The sequence below is a fragment of the Tympanuchus pallidicinctus genome, unplaced genomic scaffold (assembly GCF_026119805.1).
Source record: "Tympanuchus pallidicinctus isolate F22 unplaced genomic scaffold, pur_lepc_1.0 scaffold7, whole genome shotgun sequence".
In the NCBI taxonomy this organism is placed as follows: domain Eukaryota; kingdom Metazoa; phylum Chordata; class Aves; order Galliformes; family Phasianidae; genus Tympanuchus; species Tympanuchus pallidicinctus.
The window spans coordinates 16,063,593-16,080,795 of NW_026294791.1; the positions used below are offsets into that span (position 1 = coordinate 16,063,593).

The window sequence follows — 17,203 nt, forward strand, 5'->3', positions numbered from 1 at the left end:
GGAATTAGTAAGGTTACTTGTTAAAGAACAAGAACAGTGTCAGAAAACGTTTGGGGAACTCACAGTAAGATCAGCAAATGTTTTAATCTGTTACCTCTTCAAGTGGTGTATCTGAAACTCCAAAACTGCTAAGTCCCAGGTCATCCAGTGTTTCCTCCAGTTCTCTGAAGAGACTGGCATAAGATCGCTGCTTAAAGTGTTTATTGGGCAAAAGGTAAACAAGTTCCTGACCAATATTTTCAATTAATTTTGCTTCTGGGACATGATGATGAATTACTTCTTCTAGTTCATTCAAATCTCCTGTGAAAAGTCAAAACAGTGTTCCAAGGATGTATATATAATCACGCATAGCACGATTTCAGAAGCCGTTGCTTGTACTATACAAAAAAACCCCAAATCGTTCTATGATGTAGCTTTAAGGTACCTCAGTTAATTCTGTAGATTGACTGGACCATGTTCCTAATTATGGTTTGAGAATGATGTACTGGGAACTACTTCAGGTCTGTAGTAAAACACAAGACCTTCAGGAATATCTTCTTAATTTCTTTGAGATAAAAAGGTGAAACTGACTTTGTCTGAGAAAACCACTTTTCTTTGCTCTAGACATGCTTCAGTTCTCAATGTCAAATAAAACATATTTGGTGCAGAGTTGTTTTAAATTCAGTTTATACTTTCAAAGCACACAAACTTTCAGTTCAGCAGCTGTGTCTGACACTATATAATCTCTCCCAAAAAGGGACAATGGTATGCAAAAGCATAAAAAGACCTTACTGACTTTTACAATTAAATACAAATGTTAGACAAGTGCTGGAAAAGTGCACCTCATCAGCAACGATCTGCGGGGGTGAGACTGCAGCACAACAGGAGACATTGCCACGTGCCAGAATGCTAAACCATCCCACATCTTACCACCTAGCTCCTGTTCTTGAGTTCCTTCTTCATTGTTGTGTGCGCAGCCGGAACAGGAGCAGGAGCACTGAGATCCACAGCTACAAAGTGACTAGCACAGACAAGCAACAGAAGGAAAAATGGAAGTGCTTCAGATACGGACAAATAAGATGTAAGGGTTCACCAGTTTGAATCAGTGAAAAGTATATCATCTGGAACACTGCACTGAAAGTCATTCGAGAACTGAATTCAGCAACACAGAAAACATAAATCCTACTGCACAAGTTGTGTCCATCAGTTTTAAATAACATGCAAATGTCTGAGGAAATGCAAAGAATAGTGGCCATAAGGATAAAGATCATATTGAGTACGTTCTATAAGTAGAATTTAATTTCTACTTGCATGGTATTTGAGCTACTTTCAACAGAACACTATGTTTACAACCAGTATACTTCAGGCAGAAAGACCAGTATATGCACAGAGGCAATTTGACAGGCTAATGCTCTAGTATGCATAACTGAAGAAAGTGAACTATAAACCACTGAAGGCTTCATGTCCACTGAGCTTGCCCTGCTGAATCTATATTCATAAAATCAGATAACATTATTAAAGATATTTTCATGCAGACATATAATTTCATGAGGTATTACCAAACTTTGTCATTGCTTCCTTTATTCTGTACTCAGTTTTACAGTCTGAAGTAGCACTTGATTTCTTTCTACTTTGGTGCAGGGCACGAACATGAACGTTTCAGATTACACGTGCAAGGAGGAAAGAGCATACTTACTACATTCCTTCCAGTTCTGGTGTTCTTCGCCTTGCGAACAAGGGTGAGGTAGAAGCCAGATCCAAAGCAGTTCTTGAGGAATACAGGAGAGCCTGAGCAGAACAGTTTCCCTTGGGATATGATGGCTACCCTGTCTCCAAGGATGTCTGCCTCATCCATGTGATGGGTTGAGAGGATGATGGTTCTGCCTTAAAGGAACAAGGACTCTCTCAGGAACTCAAAATGGCGCACAATTTTTGGCAATTAATGCAGGGTCTTTTTCTGTACCCAGCTTGTACTCACAATTCACAACAACCACAGTTGTCTGCTCAAAAAACCCTATTAGCATGTATGCCTTTCACTAACATGTTTTAAAAAGGAGGCACTGTATCTGTACAGAGTCTGTAACAGGTTCTTAAAAACTCAGTTCACTCACTCAAACCTCTTACCTGAACGGTACTTCAGCAGAAGATCCCAGATAGATCGCCTAGAATATGGATCAACTCCAGAAGTGGGCTCATCCAAGACCACCACTTTTGCTTCACCAACAAAAGCAATGGCAACAGACAGTTTCCTTTGCATTCCACCTACAAGAGGACATTCAGGAATCTGAAATGAACTATGCAGGAGGTAGGGATGTAACTTCCAGAGCTTCTCAGAGTTGGGACAAATTGGTACAAATAAAACAAAATCCATCCTGAAAAAGAAATGCTTCTACAAAGCTGAATCAGTGGTTACATTTTTATTGTGAAGTACAAAGCAGCTTTTTAAATGGAATTTATCATTTCAGCGTGACATTTTCTAAAGCAAAAGGATGAAGATCTGAGATTTTTCATGTGAAACTGGCCAATTTTTAAAGTGGCAAACTGGACAAAGTAGTATAAGAGTTCCTGGCTGTTTATTTAATTCAGCTTTTGAATCTAGAATTAAGTATATTCAGATATACTACTTGCACTTTTATTTCTAGAATTAAAGGAGTATTCTGCATTATTTGTATTGACACAAGCAGGGGATCAGGGGACCAATTACCTGTGTTCAAGAAACTTTTAGATGGGACATTAAGGGACATGGTTTAGTGGGGAAATAGTGGTGGTAGGTGGATGGTTGGACTAGATAATCTTCAAGGTCTTTTCCAACCTTGGTGATTCTATGGTGGCATAATATTTAATTTGCCTTGAAATAGTAGACATTGATTTTGCTGTTTATATTTTGTATTTGTATTTTTTTTTCTTACACTGATAGATATATTTTTGATATATTTGTTTAAATAGAACAATTTCAAATATATTTGAATGTCAAATTTTTAGAAGCAGAAACTTTAAGGAAAGGTAGTGTCAGCTTTGCTATTTGTGTATTTCCATTAAGCAATTTCTTTGAAAGTGAAGACCACCATAGTGCACAGTGATGTGGCAAAATGCAGCCTTAAATATGGAATTCAATACTTGAGTTCACCACTTAAAGACAAGAAAAAAACAGCAGAAAAAGAAACTTCAAAAAATCTGGTGGGCACCTGACAGATTCTGAGCCTCTTCATTCCTTTTATGAGTGAGGCCCATGTCTTCTAGCATCGTTTCCAATTCTTGCTCAGCTTCATCCCTGGATCTTCCTTTCAGTTGGGAGTAAAACAAGATGTGCTCTGCTACAGTAAGGCTGTGAAATCAGACAGCAAAGCACCAAGGTACTTTAAACAAATCAGCAGATTTTTTTCCAAACAACAAAAAAACAGCTATAGATAGATTTTGCTGAAGAAGGAGAGGCTGCTTTGCCCCATATCTGAATCACAGATATTGTTTAGTATCAACACACTTCACTTAGTGTCATAGGACCTTCCTCTGTCTTTTCAAAATAGAAACTGCTACCAGAGGAACAGGCATAGCAGGCATCAAGTTACCCATATACCATAATAAAATGTAAGCTAACATGGACAGCAGTATTGAGGAAGAAAGGCTGCTGCTGGGATGACAAGAAACTGACGGCAGTGAGGCTGCAAATCATCAGATAGCCAATTGTTGGGTGGTAGTGCAAAATGGGCATAAAAATATCCTGCTGCTACCCTCTTGGTCCAGACCTTTGTCCTTCAGGAAAAAAAAAAAAGTGTCCTAAAGTACAGTGCATGAATCACCAAGCTGAACTCCTGCCAATCCACACTACAGCATAAAACAATATGAAGAACAGTCATCTTTGCAGCCTTCTTTGTTCCCAGCTAAATGATGCAACAGAATTCTACTGTGCACCAACAATAGCTATCTCACAGGTGTGTTAAGAGTTAGTACCTCTGAGATACACCTACTATCAGCACAGCAAGAGAAACCATACAGGCTGTGGTGATAAGCCACTCATACACCTTAACTCTGAAAACTAGAATGAAATGATACGTACTGATTAAACAGGATGTTGTGCTGAGGGCACATGCCTAGTTTTTGTCGAATGGAATCCATGTGAGTTTGAATATCCAGGCCACCAATCAGCACAGTTCCAGAAGTAGGTGGGAAGAGGCCTGTCACTATCGACCTGGGAGAAAAAAAAACAAAAAAGGAAATGCCCACTCACTCATGCTTCTGTCCAGGTAAGGAAGACATCTTGCATGATTCCACTAGATGGAGCGTGATGACTTCTTATTATGGGCTTAGAAGAAAACTAATGGAAAAGCATACAAATACATACTCACCCTACTGTGATGAGAATGTTCCGGATCTGCTAATGTGTTAAACTTCTGATACACCAGACTGTATGGTTCTGTTTCAGAATAATTTACTAAGCATGTTACACTACTCCTGTGCACAAATGGGTCTAAAATGAAGCCCAGTAGCAGCAGTTATATTTTAAGGTCTCTAGCCATGCTGATTGGCACACGCCCTACACCCTTATTTTTTGTGAAACAGACTGGGGCAGAAGATTAGGTTGCAAATGGATGGTATAATGGATTTTTTTGGTTCCCAAAATTTCGATGCAAAAAACATTTTTGTTTTAATCAAGAGAATAAAAAAAATGTTTACAAAACATTTATAACATTTTGAAGGCAATTTACAGTGCATGTGAAATAAGTCTTTTTAAATTAAAAAACTAGAGAGCATGGTACTGAAGCACTTCAATTCTTTCAACGTTTGGTGAACTCATCACAGGCTGATTAAATGTTTTGTTCACCAATGAATCCTATTTTACCAAATACAGCAGTCCTGAAGACTGGCTTCTTGGGACTCCACGGTTCTAGAACTAAAGGAATATTTTAATCTGGATGTAATTTTGCATGCACATTTTTGTCTAAAGAGGATCTGAATTTATAAACCATTTAAAAAAACATGACTGACAAAGTCAGACAGAAAAACCAGAAATGTGCAAACTGTAGCAGATTTCAAATCCTCAGCTTTATCAGTCAGAAGATCTTCCTCCATTTTCACCTACTGGGAGTTTGGACATGCAAAATGAATGTTGGGGGAAATAACTGCTTCTTACTTTCTATAATTTCACTAGCTTTTGTCGCTCACTCACTCGCCTTCCCCTCAGTGCTTTGGCTAGTCCAAAATACCTCTTCTTTGTCTAGGAGCAGCATTTTCCTTTCTGGGAAAAACTTGATGCTGTGTGTCAGTCTACTGCAGGAGTGGTGAGACAAGGGAAGAGTGAAAAGGGAAGGCTGCGTCTCAGAACTCAAACTACTGCAAGGGATTTGCTGCTTTGAAATGTAGACTTACATGGTGGTTGTCTTTCCTGCTCCATTGTGACCAAGAAAGGCTGTGATCTGGCCTTCATAAAAAGTAATATTCATCCTATCTACTGCTGGCTTAGGCTTGTTTGCAAAAATCTTCACCAGGTTCTGAATGCATACTCCTGGAATCAATCCTGTTGGTTCAGGTTCACAGAAGGTATTTACTTGAAAAGAAAAAAATCAAGAATGAGAAAAGAATACAATGATGTGTTGATCCTTGCTTTGATGATGACACACCAGTAAGTGCAGAGGCAACAGTACATACCCAGTAAAATATGGCATCACGTGCCAGGGCCAGATTCTCCAGTCAGACCTGCATCTAACTGAAAAAAATTCTTAACTGCAGTTCAATTTACTTAGATTCACCCAGGTATGAGCTGCAGAAGAAAAGGAGCCCAGAAGTACAATGGTCTGTGGAGAGGTAAACTCACTGGATCAGGTGGAGCTGAACAAGTTTTCTGTTTATACTGTGTAGCAGATTATTTAATACAGTTGTCTACAGATACTTAGATAGGCCAAGAGATTACACTAAACAAGCAGCATGTTGCCTCTCCAGCCGGGCTGAAATCTGCCATTCAAATCATCTGCCCAGCTGTGCATTCTTTTACCATGATGCTTTTAAAAAACAAGATTTGCCTTTAATCCTGGTAGGTGAAATTTACCCCCTTGCCAAGGTCAGCTAAACTTAGGCAGTACCTAACATGATACAGAACATGGAATGGCTATCTCTCAGGATTAAAAATGTATTCTTATAAATAGAATCATCAGATTTTTTATTGGATCAACTTCTAGACAAAACAAATTTCTTTTGAAGTGAATTAGCCCCCGGGCAATATGAATTATGGGAGCTGAGAAATTTAAATAAAGACATCCCTCCCCCTACCCTCCCGTCCACTTTTGTTTACACAGAATACTTAAGGCTTTGCAGGAAGGTTTGTTTTGCAATTGCAGCTTACTTAAATCATTCAGTATCCAGCAGGCCTGTGTGGAAAGCAGCCAATACCATCTGGGTGAAACCAGGCCCACATCCATTAGTGGCTTTTAAGACTCTGTTATTACACACAATGCTTGGGAAAAGTCCCAGACATATCATACACTAGAGAGCTGTATGTACTAAGGAGTAGATGAAATAATTCATCTAGATGGGGTAGCTTTATTTGAAATAAAATTATGCTTATAAAATACTTTTTCTTCTGCTTTTTGAAGGAATCTAGACTTTTAACCCAGTGGGCCTGGAAGAGTAATTGACAAGTTCTGAGGCAAACACAGATGACCAGTAATTGTTTTGCATCACTCAAAAGGTAGTGAGCAAAAGGGAATATTGCTCTGATTCTATGTCCTCAAAAATTGTTTACAATCTAGGTCTGCTACTAGGCAGCAGAATTTGTAGGGGATGCAGATGGAGGCTCTGCGATATGCTCGAAGTACATCAAGCAGTTAGAACACATTTATACTGTCTGCTGTGCTCTGTTAACTTCTGCTAGTACTGATTTGCACCTGAGTCAAGTAATTGTAAGTATTTCCCACTCCATTGCTATTATATGAAGCACCAGTGCTATCCTGAAGCCATTTTGAAAAGTATCCTTGGTCTACACTAGGTCCACTCTTGGCATCTCCATCCATCTCTTTCAGTTCCTGTATAGCTGGCTGAAAGGAAAGGAAGGCTTTTTTGTGCCTACAGCGATAGGCAAAGCCCTTCCTTTGTGGCCATGTAGCAGCTGGAACCAGAGAGCTGATGAACACACACCACAAAGATAAGGCAGTACTAGGAGAAGATCGACTGGGTAACCTTTGCCCTCTGCCTGTCTTTTTTCTTTTGAAGTCCTGTTCTGTTTCTATTCACCCTGAATGCATGTTCTCAGTGCCTACGTGAGGAGCTGTGACGACCCTACTTTTATCTCTATCTTCTCAAGAGAGAGCTGTCTGTAGTGGTTACTTTTGCTACAGAATCCATATGCATTCCTCTGAGCATCACATGCAGAAAACTCTGGCTCTCCACAAAAGAAAACACTGGCACTTAAAAACAAGACAGGTCATTCAGTAATTCTTAGGTGATGGCTTATGTCAGCATCAGAAAAGGCTAGAGACAGATACACAGCACTTCAGATAAATCCCTTTGAAACCAGCCTTTACCCTCAGATGCAAGACACACCGAAGATAGGCAAAAAAAAAAAAAAAAAGGTGGGGGGAAAAGAATATTGTTCCTTCCTGTCTTCCTCTCAGCACAAGTATTTATACTGAAGGTATAGTTCTGTTTAATTCTAGGAGGTAAGTTTATGTCTCTTGAAGGCTTCCCTTAGCAAGAACGCTAACTTGTAATAGAGACAGCCTGTATTTCCATTGTAAAAAAACAAATTACAGAGATTTCTTGAAAGGAAACTCTTCTATGTGTGGCAACTAAAGTATTCTGAGGGACCTCAAATGTAGAGGAGTCAGTGAGAAAGTAGCTAGGAGAGTTAGTGCCTCTTTTAAGCTTAGCTCTGGTAGCTGCATACTCTGCAATGACTCCAACCATTCCCATGTCTACTTTGTTATTAAGTACAATGAGTACAGTGTCTGAGAAGTACTCAGATTGCTCTCTCTCCTTACTATTAATTTCATCTTTGTCCTGGACATCTGTCTTAGGCTTCCCCTGTTCGCCGAGTTCTTTTTCTCGTTTGTGTTTACATTGTTTGTTTTTACCATCCTTCTTCCCCTGGTTGCCATTCTTTTCTTCTGGCTTTTCAGGTTCTTCACATTTCTTTGTTCTGCTTTCATTTCTTTCCCCATCCACGGCCTTTTGATCCACACAACCTTCTGACTCTGAAGCTTTTTCTACATAAATAAAAATATCCAACATTTAATCAACTAAAACTTATTTTCCTCTTCAGAGGTACTTTGAGGAAAAGAAGGCAGTCTTCAAACTTGAGCTCTGCAGGAGCATAAATCATCACAATGCATTACTGAAACTATCTACACAGTACTTGCAGCCATCTAGCTTAAAGTCTGCTTCAGTGTCCGGAAAAGACATTTAAGGAAGAAAACTGACAGTTCTGCAATTATGGATTCAAGAGTAGAACATTTTATATGTTTATACTCTGTCCATGCAGCTCCAGACTAAATTATTCACCAGAGAATAAGAGAAAAACTATACAAATATTCACCAGGTTTATAGAGACTCAGAGAAAAACAAACAAACAAATTAAAAGGTTAAACGAAAAACAAACTACTACTTAGATTAAGAGACTAGCTGCAGGCCAGAGTGAGTGAGTTGGTGTTGTTTTTTGTACAAGAATTTCTGGCTTCCCAACTTGGTCTAACATCATGCGTCCACAAAGTGGACAGTCACACAAAATCACTGATAGGGACAGGCTTGAATCATGAAAAAATGTGATATAAGAAGGACCTCCTGAAGCAACTGTTACGAAACAGATTCAAGCTGGAACCTTGGAATGCAACTAGCATTGTCAGATGGTCTGAGACTAAATTTTATTAATTTTATTCCTGTTTTCCACCTTACATCCATTGCTTTTTATCCTTCTGCTGGGCACTTCTGAGAAGTCTGTCTCTCTCATAGCCTTCTCTCTCAAGGCTGAGCAGATCCAGATCTCTCAGCACCTCCTCATTTGGTAATATGCTGCAGGTTCTAATTAACTTGGTGGTTCTTTCCTTGCTAATGCTCTCCATTAACTAAATGTCTCCCTTTCACTAGGGATGCCCAAATAGACAACTCAGTATTCCAAGTACAGTCCCACGAACTTTGACTAGATTGCAACGATCATTTCCACTGAACTACTGACTACACTATTGCTAATGAAGTTGAGGATGAAGTTGGTCTTCTTGACTACAGAGACACAAAACTCGATGGCTCATGTTCAACATGTTGTCCATTAGAACTTGCCTACAAAGCTATCTGCCAGCCAGGTTGTGAACAATCTGTACTGTTGTATGGGGTTATTCTATCCCCATTTGTGCATTTACTTTGTTGAACTCTGTAAGACTTCTATGAAGAGATTTCTACAGACTCTCTTTTGGTCCCTCTGTAATAGCTGCCCTGTGCTCCACTGTTTCCTCCAACTTGGAACTTGGTATCTTCCACAAACTTTCTCCCATCACTCAAATTTGAAGCCACTGAACAGTACTGACCTCAATATTAGTCCATGAGGATGCCACTAACTGGTTCTCAGCTAGGCTTTGTACTGCTGTTCACATTCCTTTGGGCACAACAAGTCCAATATATTTTCTATTCACTTTATTATTCACTCAAGCAGCCTATATCTAACTAATCCGTCTGTCAGAATGCTACAAGAATTCACTCTAAAGGCATTGCTAAAGGTTTGATGACATCTGATGTTTTGTTTTCGTCAGTAATTCAGTGCTTTCAACACAGAAGAAAATCAGATTGGTTAGGCATGATTTGCTCTTGGTTAATCCACGTTCTTTATTTACTGTCACTTTGTCTTTCATGTACTTGCCTTTCAAGAAGGATCTATCTTATAACATTACTAGGTACTGAGGACAGCATCAACAGAACAAGGATGAGATCTGCAGAAGAGACTATTAAACTGTGCCTTTTTTTTTTTCAACAGTGAACCGTCAGGTCAGCTCAGCTATCTGTTGTAACTTCATAAAATAAACTCTAGGCTTTACTTTGGCAAAATGTTTTTTGAAGCAATATGAAAAGTAGTATTAAAAACTGGCAATAAAGTGGAGGCCACTAGCTTACCTGAGCAACTGAATCTTTTGGTATTTTTAAGCCTAAAAAATCATGCGTCTCTCTTGTACTGGAAATACATTAACAACACACAGAACATATGAGTCATTAAGTTACACAGAAAAATTGTTTTTTACTAAATTTAGGTTAAGCCAAGTAACTACAAAAATGGTAAAACCCTGCAAGAAGCTATGGTCCAAATTGTAGAAACTCGAAGGAGCTCTTGTGCAGGATATGCACAAATTCCACAGAAAGACAATGAGATGTAGTGCCTGACATCTGTACCTTGAAAATTTTGTCACTCATCTATGAACATGACATGTTCCAAGTCTTCCTTCAGTTCTTTCCTCCTCCTTCCTACACATATTCTAAACTGGTGGGCAGCAGTTGCAAAGCACAAACAGTTAACAGACTCTATACTGATCTAGACAAGCCTCTATCATTCTGAACAGCCTCACATCAAGTCTAAGGGAAAACTTGCTCATCGTCTCAAAATGTGCAGTAAGACAAAGCCTTTTCAGAGAGAACAATGTTATAGTCTCCCCTTTTCTGACAGAACATGTGAGCTCTGGATGTATGATCAGCATATTTACAGATAGGATTAATTCCCTTCTGGTCTAAAAACGTTCACCTGAAATGAGACTGTCTTGCCAGCAGTTTGAATTGATGAAGGATAAAGATAGCAATAAAAAGACTGAAGGAATTATTTCTTCATCTGACATTTTCATTAATTTTGTTGTTTCTTGTCAGTTTAAGACAGGTTTCAAAACACCACCTTCAGCAATCCTTTTTTCCAGACATTAATCATCTTTACACATTAGTTCCTATTTAAATACAATCATCCACACAATATTACCTATTTACTATATCAGTATCAATGCACAGAAAACAAGTGCAAAAGTAGGACTTCAGGACTTACTCAAATTGGTCAAAGGGTGACAAATTTTGATCTTGCTTACAAATCAAAAGGAAACCAAGTTATATTAGTTTAAATTAAGAAATAATCATGTTTAGATAGATGTGAGAGTCTCAGTGTAAATAAGATCATCACTGTTTCATTCTGACTAATTTAACAAATGCTATGTTGTGCAATAAGAACTCCTCAAATGTCTCAAAAGGTTTTAGTTAGAGTGGAAGGTTGATGATGCTTGTTAAACCATGCTTTACTGGCTCTCAGATGGAACACTGACTCACCTCTCTGAACTCTAATAATAGCAGACCACCAGAAGTTCAAAGGCACCTGCTGAGATTCTCATTACATGGCTGTCCCTAATCTTTGCAGCAATTTGTGTATTGGAAATGTGGTTGCATAAGTACCTCTAGATTAGTGGTTTCCAAGTTATTTCTAAATACCAGAGTTTTAAAAGAACTCACCATCAGCTGTTGCTGTTTTTTCAGCTTTTGGGTTTCTAGAACCAAGCCAGTAAGACTCCTGCAAAGGGAAATACCAAGGCTGTGGTAGGCCATAGTCCCCTGCAAGAAAAATAAGAAGGTGATGTGTGCTTTGTAAGCACATTCTTTGGTGAGCACAAATAAATCTAGACAAAATCTGAATTATAATTACAAACACCTGCAGTTGCATCAGCAGTCATAGTGTTAGATATCAGAAGGCCAAACTGCACACTAACTACCAGGTAGAACAGATTTTATTTGCTTTTTTTTTTCTTCAAACATGAGTAAAGAATTCAGAAAATGTGTGATCTGATTAGCTCTATGTTTTATTAAATAAAATGTGGTTTAGTTACAGAAGCTATTCTCTACCTGAGGACAATTTGAAATCTCGCCCACCAGGCAGTGCCAAGGCACATCCTGATTACTTTAGATGTGATCCCAGCCTCACTCAATCATTTTCTTTTAATTTCCCCTCAATACTCGAGAAAAAAAATCTCACCACACTTACGTTTATTACATTGGGCCTGAATTCAACACTGGCAGTGAGAAAAGAGACTGTTTTAGCACACAGCCTTCTGGGAAAAAATGACAACTAAGTAAACCTTTTCTTAAACAGAAACGGACTTTTTTGGTCAAAAGCTTGAAAAAACAAAGTACAGTAACATTATCAGAACTTGTTGGACCAGACTAGAGTCAGTGCAGTTAACTCTGTGTTCTTGGGTCTCACTAATTCATAGAATATAGGGATCTGAGCTGCTGCGTTTAAAACAGGCATGCTTGTGAACCCACACATTATCAATCTTATGTTATTTAAAATAGGCAATCAGAATTTCTGATGCTCACTGATAGTGGGGCTGTACAGAAAAACTCTTTGTAAAGCGTCTGTATTTTTTTTTTCTGGCAAAAAGAGCCTTCTTGTCAGGCAACCAATTGTACTGCCATTAATACGCACAAATACCCCATCTGCATTCATAAACAGTTTGCCTTGCACTTGTTACAGACTGTAATTATATCCTTTTGAAGCTGGTGGCAAAAACAACTGCTTCTCATTCAGGATGAATGCAAAAAGCCAAGTAAGCTCCATTATGGAGCAGAATGCTTAAGTAGCCAAAGGACTAGCTTGTCAACAGGTGGTCATCTGCAGAAAAAAAACTTGAGCAGGAGCTGATCCATATGATTCATAGGATTATCCAGGGAATTCATACAGTACACTACAGCATGGATTTGGAAGGGCTACATTTGTATAAGAGAGAAATGCTAAGCAAAACATCAGACACAAGAGAAGAAAGATGAGGAGATCGCAAAACAAATACTGGGAGAAACTGAAGCTACTAGATAGAAATGCAGAGTAATACTACTTTTGTGTAAAGTGATAACAGAAAAAGATATACTTGGAAAAGCAAGTGAAGAAACTTTTTCCTGTTGTTTAAGTTTTGCTGTGTTCATGGAAATAGTGCATTATGCATACTTGAAAAAACCACCAGATTTGCAACACAGGCTTGTCCAAAAAAGGACTTTTAGGAAAGTTATTCCATATCAGTCTTGAAAATCAAAAGATAAATAATAAATTGCGTTAAACTTCTTTGGGAGGATATGTTCGTTAAAATTCAAAAAGGTATTAATTTGATATAGCATAGCTCACTTAGGAAGGGACACAAAATAGCAAGATTCGGGCCATATTTTAATCTGAAGCAAAATATTCCCAGACACAGTTTTAAAAAATCCATATGTTTTCTGATTGGGATTAATTATTCTAAGTGATGTGCTCAGACAAGCACTGTCTTACTGTAGCAATCAATTATTTTTCTTCATAGCTAGAAAATCTGCAAGGCCTCAAAGCCTGAGTAGCCACACAATCAAAGAAAAGAGCATCCTGGAGATAGTCATGTGCCAAGAAACACATTCTGGAATAGCAGTTCACATGCAGAGCAAAAATTAATGAAAATAAAGCTTGCTCTCTTGCATAGCATAAGAGTCTGCATTTATTGCTGTGTAATAATATTCAATAAGAGGGAGGACAACCATTTAAGCTACAAGGATAAACAATTTTCTCATAGAGAAACTCCTTAAACTTTGTAGTTGATAACCAAGAAAATCCTTTTATGATTTTGCAACTAGAACCAGGATGCCCATTAAGAAAAAAATCCACAAAGAAACTTTCACAGCTGTCTAGGAACCAGTACCTGTCAGGAAATAGTACCCTCCTCTAAGAAAGGACTGGCCAAATGTGGCCATGGTATATTTATGAACTAGTGTCATTATTTTGGTATTTTTAAAATGTATGGGTGAGGATGATAAATTCTCATTAGAAATGGTTAAAACATCTCAAGAGGGAAATATGCACATAAATTGACTTTGAAGGTATTTTTGTTAATTTAATTTCTATTTAAATTTTGACACAGAACCAGGACTTGCACCATCTTTCTTCTTTCCTCCATTTACATTCATTTCAGGAGCAAAATGGGAGAAAGAAAAAAGAGAAAAAAGAAAAAGCTCTTAATAAACCAGTGGGGCCATAATGGGTAACACTCATGGTCTAGAGCATCAAATATCCTGTTTCTGAAAAAGAAATACTCAGAAACTGATTAGATTAATATAATTTACAACTGCCTCTATTTTATATTAGTAAGAAACTGGCATACCTGGAAAAACGTGATCAAGGTACCAAGAAAGTATTCCATAGAGAAAAGCATCAAAAAGCATCATTTTAATGGAAAATAAAAAACTATATTCATCTCCTTCCAAGGGACTGGTTCTGATGTTACCCCACTGTAGGCCAAGACCTTGCTCTTCGTAGCGTGACAAGTATTCTGTACCAAAACCAAAAGCTACTTGAGAAAGCAAACTCTGCAATAAAGAAAAAAACATTATTAATTCAGACAGAGGGACATTTTTTAAACACAAAAATAAAAAGAGAAGACTTTCAGGGACTGGACTTCAAAATTTAATACTGCATAAAAATAGTAAGAAAAAAAATGTTTTCACTTTATTATCAGACTGGAGTATCTAATACCCTGATTATGATGAGCGGTGCAATTCTAAGCTGTAACTAGCCCTACTAGATCAAATTCAACCTTTCTTTAGTGACACGGGATCTTTGAAAGATTTTTATGTGAATGTCTCCACTCGGAAAATCTAAGATATAGATTTTGTACTGAAGAAACAAACCCTCTGGGTACAAGATAAGTCCAGTGTCAGGAACAAGACAAAGCACACCAGATGCTCAGAATAATGTTTGGTTTTCAATTACCACTCACTGCTCAATTATTTTACTTGTCCTAAAAAAAATATTTTTCAGACATTCATTCACAAACACAACCCTGCTGTACTCCTTGTAATTAGCTGTTCTTCAGCGGCCAGCCTTTTAAGAACAAATACAAGACAACCAGGCACACCAGGAACAGAAAAAAGCATTCACTGATTCCAGTTGCAAATTAGTTCAACTGGAACAGTTCTTGGTTCTGACATCCTTCTCTTTTTGGTGAGGATTTATCTTTATGCTCAGATTGCGCGTGAATTTCAAAATTTCTTCTCAAATCAGAACTTGTCAAGGGCCAACCTAACTCAGTTCCTGACTTACTCACAGAAATGTTTTGTGTTGTATTACTTTTATTTGTAGAACTTAAACTGGTATACATTCCATCTATAGATTTCTTAGTGCAAGAGTAGAGGACAGTACATTTCTTACCTAAGCTGTTAAAATGCTCCACAGAGATGGGAAGACTGCATTTAATTCCCTTCCTGTCTGACTCGTTGTGGTGAAGAAAATCAATCTAAATAATTCTGCATGCTCATAGTTCTGTTTCACAGAAAAGTAAAAAGTTTCCATCTTCACAGCAAGATATTTGCCAAAGCTTTGATTTCTGTTTTCAAATCCTACTTCTAAGTTCATGTAAAGAAGGAAAGTGAACATGAAATCTTCTCAACCTTATATTACTCTTCGGCTAGATTAGAGGGTATGAAAAAGACAACCCCTTCTATTAAGTGCCTTTTTATTTATTAAATATACCAGAAGTGAAAACTGTTTTGAATTACAGGAATTATTCAAAACTTTTTTAACTGTGGTGATTTCCTAATATCCAGACAGTAAAATGATATTTATTGAATTTTCTAAAAGCCATAAAACTATTTCTTGGTCACTAGGCCTGCTAAAAAAGCCTATTCTCTTCCAGTCTTTAGTTATTTGAGAGAGGTCTAGAAGTGTCTGTTCCCATGATTGGGAAAAGCTGAGAGGATGAGGTGTGCGGTGCTTTGTTACTCACACACAGATACTGAGCAGGGCAGTTAAAATTTGAACCCAAAGATATTATATGAGTGAAAGACTTACTGCTAGGATCTTCAGATTAACAGTCATGCGATCTTGCCAGACAAAGCAGACAATGTGAGGCAGGTATAAGGTGAAATACAGGACACCACTGCAGGCAGCTGCCAGATTTGCTTTGGAGAAAAATGTGCTCAACAAGAAACATTGCATTATGGTGGCTGTATTGAATGTCAGTAGAAATAGGAAGAAGAGAAGCGGATTGCTATAATTCAGGACTTGGCCATGCTGTAAGCAAAAGGAAAACAGATTAACTTAAGAGTGCTACTCGTGTTCTGAACTACAAGAAAATGTCAGAATTGATAATGAGACATAACCTGTAATGAGCAATAAAAGCCATTCTTTCTCACCCACTGTTTTTTTTTTTTTTTTTTTTTTTAATTCTTCCTGCCAGTAATGTTTCAACTCTTGTGGTCATTACAATAACAAAAATCCTTCATCTAAATTTATTCTTGCTTTTGGATTGTGACTTCAGTTCAATGCTACAGACTGTAAAGTACATATTTATATTCGATGACTGAATTAAGACTGCAGCTGATTGAAAACACATTCTGTCCTTGTCTTAATATGTAAATGATTCCAAGCAAGAAGTGCCAGTGTGGAAGTTCTCCTATTTTAAATGAAACCATATGAACTGTCATAAATTTTTTTTCACTGATCTCGTATCTTCTCCCCAGTTCATTTGTTCAATGTGTAGGAAACATTATTTAAGAAAATCTGAAAAAAATACATCTTCAGAAAATATAACAGGAAAATTATAAAGCACTACTTTCTGAACGCAAATTACATTCTAATTCCAGAAGGCTATCACTGCTGAGGAAAACAACGGCAGTTTCTCGGAGGTCCCTGTGTACTAAGTAACCCACAGCATATCTTTTGACTATTCTTCCTTGGAACTTTTTGTAAATGAAACAATATACAGAGTAATTAATTAGATGCATTGTTTTGTGAGGGTTCTCACAATAAATCTTTCCAGTGAATTTTACTTTCCATCTCTGCTAAGTGCTCATGCTGTACAGAGGACTGCTTACAGGAACGCGCTTCCTGCATGTTATGATCAGAACAAGTCAACAGCTGCTCCCATCTCCCTATGAATGACCACTATACCTTCCCAACAGCAAAGCGTCAACAGTGCTAGGGAGAGTTTCTATGGTTGTTCATGTGATAACTCTTACCATAATCAGTGCTGTGAGGAGGAATGTGCTCACAGCCATCATGAAGAAGCTGTCTAGGAACCAAGTGCACCAAATCACTCCATTAGTGATGCCTCTGTTCTTCATAGCCTCCTTTAGACGCTTTTCCTTCTCCAGCACTATACTCTTCACAGTCATAGAAACGGAATATATCCAAGCTAGCACCATGAAGATGGGAAAGGAGCGGTTTAAGGTTATCATAAAGCTACAAAAGCAAGCGATGAAAAAATTTAAGTAAAACAGACAA

The 17,203-nt window shown here is 37.9% G+C and overlaps 1 protein-coding gene across 3 annotated transcripts in view; it reads right to left on the bottom strand.

The window, feature by feature from the left end:
* The window catches only part of ABCA4 (ATP binding cassette subfamily A member 4), a 66,111-nt gene that overhangs the window by 24,034 nt on the left and 24,874 nt on the right, over window positions 1-17,203 (bottom strand). For 2 of the 3 annotated variants that reach the window (XM_052666399.1, XM_052666401.1), the window contains exons 14-25: window positions 16,939-17,161; window positions 15,770-15,991; window positions 14,085-14,289; window positions 11,425-11,523; window positions 7,947-8,171; window positions 5,344-5,521; window positions 4,034-4,165; window positions 3,165-3,304; window positions 2,104-2,241; window positions 1,676-1,863; window positions 910-1,000; window positions 95-300 (exon numbers count right to left, since the gene is read on the bottom strand). In XM_052666399.1, the coding sequence (XP_052522359.1) occupies window positions 95-300; window positions 910-1,000; window positions 1,676-1,863; window positions 2,104-2,241; window positions 3,165-3,304; window positions 4,034-4,165; window positions 5,344-5,521; window positions 7,947-8,171; window positions 11,425-11,523; window positions 14,085-14,289; window positions 15,770-15,991; window positions 16,939-17,161 (2,047 nt within the window). The remainder of the gene's footprint in view (window positions 1-94; window positions 301-909; window positions 1,001-1,675; window positions 1,864-2,103; window positions 2,242-3,164; window positions 3,305-4,033; window positions 4,166-5,343; window positions 5,522-7,946; window positions 8,172-11,424; window positions 11,524-14,084; window positions 14,290-15,769; window positions 15,992-16,938; window positions 17,162-17,203) is intronic. The other variant, XM_052666400.1, reaches the window with a different exon arrangement.